At 24.4% G+C, this 9738-nt stretch overlaps 1 protein-coding gene across 1 annotated transcript in view; it reads right to left on the reverse strand.

The window, feature by feature from the left end:
- Positions 1 to 1203: 1203 nt before the first annotated feature.
- LOC119666743 (carboxypeptidase D-like) overlaps positions 1204 to 9738 on the reverse strand; it is a 20610-nt gene continuing 12075 nt past the window's right edge. Inside the window, exons 2-4 of the mRNA XM_038076026.1 lie at positions 3464 to 3747; positions 1556 to 2035; positions 1204 to 1473 (exon numbers count right to left, since the gene is read on the reverse strand). Coding sequence (XP_037931954.1) covers positions 1332 to 1473; positions 1556 to 2035; positions 3464 to 3747 — 906 coding nt within the window. The 3' untranslated portion in view covers positions 1204 to 1331. The remainder of the gene's footprint in view (positions 1474 to 1555; positions 2036 to 3463; positions 3748 to 9738) is intronic.

The following is a 9738-nucleotide window of genomic DNA, read 5'->3' on the forward strand; positions in this document are numbered from 1 at the left end:
GTGATATGAAAAAAAATATTACTATTTTATTTTTTGAGCCATTATTTTATTAGTTATTATTTATTTTATTTATATATATATATATATATATATATAGCTTAAAGTAAAAAAAATCTCGTTAAACTGAAGTCAAGGCAACGATTCTATAGATTTCTTTCTAATTTTAAAATCGAGTTTTAGCTCATTATTTAGAAATTAATAAATTATAATAACTAACAGCATTCTATTACAATTCAATTAATTTATAAATAAATTACATTTTATATTTTATATCTTTATAAAAATAATAATTAAATGATTTCAATATATTTTTTTTTTAAAACAGTAAAAAAATGATAATAGTAACCTGTGGTTGATAGGTCTTTTATAAATTGATTAGATACTTTAAAAAGTGCACTTAAAATATAAATTATAAATAGTCTCCTCATTACATTATTACACTAATTTTTAAATACATACCTTTAAAAGGACTAGATTTAAGCAATTTTAAGACATAAAATCTTATAAAACCATCATTAAGATGTTTATAAAGAAACTAAAACTTTGAACCTAGTATTAAAAAACATAAATATTTATTTAAATAACTTATAAGCAACGATTCGTAAAATAAAATGAGATCCTTTAAAAAGTAAATTAAAAACAATATATATGTATATAGAATTAAAACAATTTAAACAATAGAAAAGAAGACTGCACAAAAGATATATAAGATTTCTTTATTTATTTATATATTTATACACGCAACAAACACACACACATAATAACAAAACAATTTTCATTAAATTTAAATGATAATTCATATATATTATATATAGATACATAGATATTTGGCAAAATGTCTAAAACACCAATTTATGTGATGGTATAATATTTAGTGCCAATGCACAGTACCAATTGCATTTGGAATAGTGAAGAGAACATAAATTGTGCCTAACATAAACGGATACTTAGAGATGAATATGTTTTATGTGCAAGTGAATATTGGAGTGACATGGGATTGCACTGCAAACTGTCTAAAATGTTAAGGTGCATTTATTACGGAAGCATATATATATTGTGTGGATATATGATATTTAAATGCTCATAGTGAGTAGTGAGTAATGGTTATAGTGAGTGTGGAGTTAGTGTGATTTCAGTACTAGTTTAGTGAAGTTAAGTTAAGCATATTAAATATGTTTAAATATGATTAAATTTTGACAATTCTTTTTTTTTTTTTTCATTCAAATGAATTAATGTATTTTATTGTTGTGAGAAAGGTGTGTGAAAATCTACATAAGGATTGCAATGAATAAATACTATTATTTTAAGAATAAAATTAATCTCGAAATATTTTACTGTCTATAAAAATATGAACTGTAAAAACTGCTTATACCATCATAATTATTTTCAGTTGGTAGTAATGTGAAGTCGATGCGAAGAGCTTCAGTGTTATCATTAGTAATTTGAATCTGTTGAGGAACGCTGGCTTGATATCTAAAAATAAAATATATGTAATAAAATATAAAGTTCATGAATTAAAATTAGTATTAGTATTTTTTACATAAATAGTACTGACCCAAATGCTTGAGCTTGTATATTATAAATGCCTGGTGTCAACATACGCCAATATTCACCGCGTCGAGTTGTACGTATTGGTTTATCCTCTAAACCGGATACTACAACTGTAGCATCTTGTATTGGATAACCGCTAGCATCTTTTATAATACCCTTGACACCAATATGAGCCAATTTTAGCAATTGTAACAAACTATGCTTATTACGTGCCCATTCGGTTGGTAGTGTCGATGCCAATGGATATTTGCAACAGCTCAACTCAATTGTAAGTTCAAAGCAATTTGTGAACGCATAATTAAAATCTTGCATGCCACCATTCAGTTCGTACCAGTTTGCTCCATTCGTTATGCCGCCTGAGAAGCTGTCATTGCAATTATTGCCCTGACGCATAATCGGATGATTATCAGCATATGTATGCGCCATCAGCTTAAATACGCGATCATCTGGAGTTAGGCTCTCTTCACAACATTCATGATGAGCACTACAAGCCAACATTTACATTTGGCATTTGTTGCACATGCGTTAAAAATTAAAGTGAAGGGAAAAATATGCATTATATATAAATGTTATTTTAAATTTTCAGTTACAAGTAGTATGTATTGTAATTTATGTACTTTTTGAATTAAATTGTAATGACTTTTATATTATGTCCACTGCAGACAACAACCGCAAAACGTAACGGCAATGATATCCACAGTTCCATAAATTTCAATCAGCTGAAGTTTTGCGGTTTCCTCAAAATTATAGTATATTTTTACAAAAAAAATATATCATCTGCGTTGGGCATTAGTTACATAAAATAATGATTTTAAAGCAATATTTAAAAACATTTTACATAAAATACATATGCCATAATAGTTCGAATAACTAAGAGAGCAATACATTTCTAAATCAATATTATTTCAACTTTTATTTATGTACTTTTACTGAATAAAAGATATATATTAATGAATTTATACTACAAATAAAAATGAATTAAACAATTTGTTAAATGTTTATAACAATTGTTTTTTGAAATAAATTCAAAATTTACAATATTAATTTAGGAATTTAAATATTCACCTTAAAGTATATTCAGTTGGTTAAGTTGGTTTTAAAAAACAATTGGTATAAATAGAATTTTTTAAAGACAACAAACCTAGAATAAAGGTTACTTAACTATACTTAATGTTTGCTTTTTATTCTAAAAATATATATTGTAATTTTACATCCCTTTATACGATTTGTTTTTATTTTTGGACAAAAGAATTACCTATCATATTTATGTAATAATCATATGTAATTCCTTACACAGGCAAGTAGTTAATAAATCAAAGTATTTGTTCAAAGTATTTGATAAATTTTCATTTCTTACAGCCCATATCTTTGAAACCTTCCAAGCAACTGAAAATTATTAAGAAATTATGTTCCTCGTTTCAAAATTGTATAAATTCGATATATACTACTTTCAAGGACCTTTCGAAACGCTCTAAAATTAATTTAGGACGTGCATATTTTATCGTTGTACTAGCTCTTAGGAAATGATATAATCAATCTTATCACAAAAAAAAAAATTTCCCTTACAACTGAGGGCCACCCTAATGTAATTTAGGGTGGTAGTTTGGTTTAGTGATTTAGTTTAGTTAATGTAAGCTTATTAGTCTTAATATTCTAATAAATTTGCTTTTAATAATATTAAAAAAAAAATTTAATACATTATAGTATCTATGCTAATTTTGAACATTTGTATATTGTTTGCAAAGTTACTCTACTGAACCATTTATTCATTTCTGTAGCTGTTTTTACAAATTTTACGAATATACTCGTATGAACGCGTACATTCAGTTACACTTTCTAAAACGTGAACTTACGTCATTACAACTTATTAATATACATAAATACATAAATTCGATATTTGATAGGAACTTACATAGAGTTATCATATGGATAACTTGCAACTACGGCACCACCATGAAAATTAGCTGATAACACAAATGGCTTACTGGCAATCCATTCAATGATTGCCGCAGTTTCTGGTTGACGGGTTTGTGAACGCAATTGTATAACTTGTTCATTTTCTAGCCGATCAGGAAAATCACGATTCAAATCAACGCCAGCGGCATTAGTGCGTCCAATGTATTTGGGAAGAGATTCACAATTTCCCTCCTGAAAAGAGATAATGAATTTCACATTTGAGGTATGAGAAGCAGCAAATTACGACTATTTTTATTAAACCAAATTGGCAACACACATCAGTAATCAAATAGAAAATAGGCATCAGTAACAATTTTGGGTGTTTGTGCGTCATTCGAAGTAAATATTATATTTAAATTTACGCTTTCAACTGTTTTTCAGGAAATTGATAAGTCTACACATATTACGTATGCAACGAGTGTAGGTGGATTCGGTTCAGTTAGATATTTTTAAAAAGTAACTTATCTAATTAATTTATGCACAAATCAATCACTAATTTTCGGATATGTTATTAATGCATTTTTTTATTATTTTGTTAATAAATAAAAAGGTGTTAGTATTATCACAAAATTACGCATCAAATAGACGCACTCTGTCTATATCTAAGGTCAAATAGACCTTTACCTAACGTTATTAATTATAACTTTATTTATGTTTATGATATTTCACAGGAAATATGATTTAATGTACATTTATTACAAAACGTTTCGACAAGCTATTTATATACGTAAGTATATCGTGCCAGTCATTGCTTAAATTACATTAAACGCATTTCATGTTTCAAAAGTGAAATTGACAAATAAATTAGTTACTTGGAATAAGTAAAACTATTGAATATGAAACGCACAAACTGGCGTAATTGTTAACGAATATGTTTATTTATTTAGTTTTACTTTTTACAATACAATTAATTGTGAAGCTTATAGGTTTCCGAGTTCACTTAAATAATACAATCATCAAATTTATATACACCAATAAATATTAATGAATTAATTAGATGTTGACTTTATCGAACAACAAAGAATTTATATTTATTATAGAGATATTGTAAAGAAAGCAATTAAAACTCTTTTAAATTTAATCTGATTTTTTTAAATTAATTATTTTGTTCCTATATAAAATTATTTAATATTAAATAATGATTACTTATAAAACAAATATTAAATAAATTATTTATATATATACAGGTATGACTTTTTTGAACATAAAAACTTAAAATATATTTTTTGAAATACCATATAAAAAAATAATTAGGTTTTTACAACTATGGAATCTCTTTTTTATCTGTTATATTATATAAAAAAGTATTCTTCTCTTTTTATGATAATAATTTTTAATATATTGAATTTGATCTAATGATATCACAAAAATATTGCAGAATTAAAGATAGGTTTTTCGAACAGTAGTGAACACAACAACATAAATTCATTGTATATTATTTTCATTAATTGAATTTTTGGTAATTAATTTTTGAATTTTAGAATTTAATTGAAATACCCATCATCAGTGGTCTTCGAAATAATTAGATCTGATCTTGGAATTATAGATATTTATATTATTAGGTAGACTTCGTCTAAATCAATAAAGAAATAAGTCTTACTGGCAAAAAGATTAACCCTTCTATCCCTCTTTAATTTTTTTTTCCTTTTTTATTTCTCAAGAGATTATAGTGTTTCAAGGTGGTTACTCACTCTGTTGGACTCAATTATAAGCAGAAATAGAATTATAGGAGAATAATAAAATATCTAAATCAATCTTTTACCAATTTCAAACGAAGTTGATACAAGAATGACAAGTAAAGCACTCTTTTGTGACTTTTGAAAAATCAATTTTCTTTTTAACAAAGAAAAAATAATAATCAATTCATAATAAAAATTTTTGTGAAAATCAATTTATTGATTTAATAAATAACAGTGTCCTTTGTTCATAAACGATTTAATTGATTACTCAATATTGTAATAATTCAATAACAATTGAGTTCTTAATTTTACTATCAGAATATTTGCACTTGCACTTTTTAATTGAATTTTTATATTTATTTCAAGATATAATTAAATAAATTAAATGATGATAAATATATTTTAAAATTAAATTGAAAAACTCTTAGTGAAGCACTTTAAAATATAATACTTAATGAGATCATGAAATGCTTTTTTAATCTATAGTTTTTTGAAGTAGTATAATTTGCAAATAATTTTTAATTTAATAAAACTGAGGCTTTGAGTGACATATGTACTTTATACATATTACATACAAATATATCACCGATTTACTGCAAAAATTACCATCTCAAGATTGGTATTGTACGTTTTCTTTCCAATTTAATTTAATTCAAATAAAACCTGAATTAAAAGTAAAACTAGAGGCATAAGAAATCTTGATTTTTTTTGGTTGAAAAAATAGCTTGATTTACAACACTAGGCAAATACTTGGTGAATAACCATATTAGCATTAGAAGTTCTTAAGAAAACCACGTTAGGTTTGCTTAAATCCTTTGGGAGACTACGTGTTCACAATTTCAATGAGTTAACTGCATATTTCAATAAAAAATTAAAAATAGGAAAGTGTAAAGTATAATAATATACACTTTAAATATGTTTATATTCAAAATGTTAAACACATTTGTTTTTCTTGATTCTTTATTTTGAGTTACTATTTAAATTTTTAATTCAATCTGTAACTGCCATTCGTTGATTCGTTAATTCATTTGATTAGAATTCTATCTCTGAAATTATTTGGAAAATTCAAGAACACTACGAGTTCAAAAATAAAATATATAGTGATTTTTATTAGCTTTATAAGGAATAACAGGTCCAAACTTAATATCTAAATAGTTATATACTAAATTGGGAATTTGTTTATTTACTTATGTATTTACCATACTGTTTAGCTCTACTCGCAATTTATCCGACCGCTTTTGTAACGGGTTATGTTTGGATTTTAAAACTGGCACTTATGCGATAATAAAATCTATTTTTTACATCATTTCTATTGAGAACAGCTTTTTTATAAATCAAAGTAAGAATAGTTTTAAGGAACAAAAATTAAATGTAGCAAATTTTAATGGCATTTACATTTCTGGTATAAAAAATACCGAAATTTTTATTTGTTATTTAAAAAATCTATGCTAACACAAAAAAGCATTTATTTAAATCACGTTAGGAAAAGTGCAGAGATAAGAAATAGAAAATAAATAAAATTGATAACGTAATAAACATTGAGAAATTGAGAGAATTAGATTAGCAACACCATAAATGAGTTGCAATTCTAGAGTTGCATGGACAATAAATTGATAATTACATACCAGAACGAAAGAAATTACAATAAATCACACAGGATAATACAAATATCATATATGTGAGACTCTAAAGCCAAAAATGCTCAGTGAGCGAAAAAAACGTACGATACATTGTGGGAAACAAAACGAATTTCGTTTTATGGTACTTATAAAAACAACCAGAACGCATTGTGAAAATAGAGAAATGTCACAATGCGTTTTTGATAGCATCTAATGTAACCCTTAAGTGACGAACAATTAAGAAGATATTTAGACTTTATCTACACCGATAGTCACTATTTTCATCTATCAATGTGTATTTCTATATATTCATTTTTGGTTTTATAGCATTGTACATATAGTACATGTTAAAGTATTAATTTTTTTTAATAGCACACAGTTCTTAGATACTAAAATGTAATATAGTACATAATATTGCTATACTGTTGTAATAAATCGCTTGGTTACTAATCATAACGTCTTGTGGCATTCTTCTTTTACCACAACGCGTTCTAGCTGTTTTCAGGGTAACATATATATATATATATACAAATTTGGACCAAAAACATTATTACATTATTAAAAATGTAAGAAGTATTTTTAGCCTTTTCACTAGGTTCAATGGAATTCAGTATATATGTTTTTTTTTTTTATATTTGCTTATTACATTAATAAAACTGTTAAAATGACATTATAATTTAGTACGTATTTGCATTAATATTAATGTTATAGTACTTTCACAGTAAACCGACTTTATAGTAAAATACTCTTCAGTTTAATTCGATTTTAATCTGATTTCAGCCCGATTTTTTTTTTTTTTTGTTTTATGAAGTTTACAAACAGCTAATCAACCTCAGTTTAGTAGTTCACACTCAATTAAAGTTATTACAGTAAAATTTAAAAAAAAATAAATATTTCGCAAAAGCATTTTTGTACTGCGATATACACGATGCAAAAAAAAACAAAAAACAAAGTACGCATTTTTGTGCAATAAAATACTAACAAAAAAAAACAATTTTGTAGCATTATTAAATAATTTAAAAGACGTTAAATGTTGAAATGTTGAAATATTGGTTTTTTCTTGTATTTTATATGATATTTAAAATTCAGATCATAATGATAGACTTTGTTATGGTGACGACTGCGACAATGTTTGTCCATGTGCAAAATTAATATGAGGTTTTATTTATTTATGACGTTTTTTTTTACAGATTAAACTTTGTGAAAAACAATTTTTAATCTCTAAAAAATTGTTAAAACATTTCGAACGTATGCAAGGTTTACAAGTAAACTAAGTAAAAACCAAAATAAATAGTTTAAGATGATCAAGCGGCAGCAGTTTACAAATTTAAAAAATATTTTTAAACTTTTCAAAACTAAGATTAAATAAAATTGATTGAGTTAAGTTCTATTAGTTTTAATGTTAAAGCAATCAACATTGTAAAAATTATTATGTTAAGACACTTGGTTTTGACAAGCTGCATTCACTTATAGAATTTTATTTAAATATATGCAACTCATTCCGTTTGCGATAGAAGTCAAGCGATTGACCTCATTTTTTATTAACTTAAAACACACAATATATACATATAAATAGATATAAATTGCATAAAGTACATATATATGCAATATTATAGAGTAGGTATATGTCAATAAACTTTGTTTTCTTTCTTTTATAACTCATTGTTTACAAAATGAAATGAAAATGTGCATTTTTTGTAGAAACTGCAACAGATGCTGCATCGTTTCTGCATAACGAAAATTATTAATGCAACAATTTTATAAACTTTTCCTATCTAAAATGAACAATAGCAAATATGTTATATGAAAAAAAAATAAAAAATTATAAATTGTAGGTGATAAGGTTAAATAACTGTCTACTAATACAAAAAAATGAAACAATAGTTTATTAAAAATTTTAAAGCTCTGATAATTTTTAGAAATTAATAAGTTAAAAACAATTATGAGTGTTTTGATTATTAAAAATAATAAATTCTTAAATGTAATCAGTCGCAGTGAAATTATTTATATCAAATACTATTCATTTTTAGTAGTTTATTAGAAATAAATAGAAATCTTATATTAAAAGTTATAGAATGTAATTAAATGTCGAACAAATAAAACTTGATAAGAAAATGAGAATGTTGAAATTAAATGTATTCGCATTAATAAACAATTATATTTTTAATGTCACTAAATCCAAAAACTTCTTTTGAGAATTGATATATAAAAATAAAGGATCCAAATTTAAATTGTTTAATAAATGAAGTGAATGTTGAATACATTAAATAAGTTAGAAGCAAACACTATATTACACATATAGTACAATGAATCTCTAAAATCCGTAGCTAATATAAAGAGAGAACTTTCACATAAGTTACTACAAAATTAAAAAAAATGAAATAGGAAAGCTTAATTGAGAAATGTATACAAAAAAAAAATATACAATTGAGTGTTAAATATATGGTATATAGATATTATATCTTATTATTGCAATATATTTTTTTACCATATAATGTATATTACATATAGTTGAAAATATAATAACTTTAAAATATTATTTATAATATTTTATTATTTTTATTATATTATTACAGTTAAGTAAATACAAAAAATCTTTTTTCTTATTATATAATTACTTCAAATAATTATTTTATTAATTTAGGACTCTCTCTATATATAAAATAGAAGACGAAATTTGGAATTAATTTTTTTTTTCAAATTAATTTGACAATTAAAAATAATACTTCAGCTATTAAAAATTCTATTGCTCTTAAAAAAAGTCCCCATATATTTTATAGTTAATTTAACAAACAATAGAACTATTTTTTATAATTCTAGTCTCAAATAATAAATTATTATTTTTTTTTTCGACATTTGAAATTATAGCGAATAATACAGCGTTGAAAGTTCGTTAATAATCAAATCAATTCAATTATTTGTTAGTGGCAACT

The sequence above is a fragment of the Teleopsis dalmanni genome, chromosome 1 (genome assembly GCF_002237135.1).
Source record: "Teleopsis dalmanni isolate 2A chromosome 1, ASM223713v2, whole genome shotgun sequence".
Taxonomy (NCBI): domain Eukaryota; kingdom Metazoa; phylum Arthropoda; class Insecta; order Diptera; family Diopsidae; genus Teleopsis; species Teleopsis dalmanni.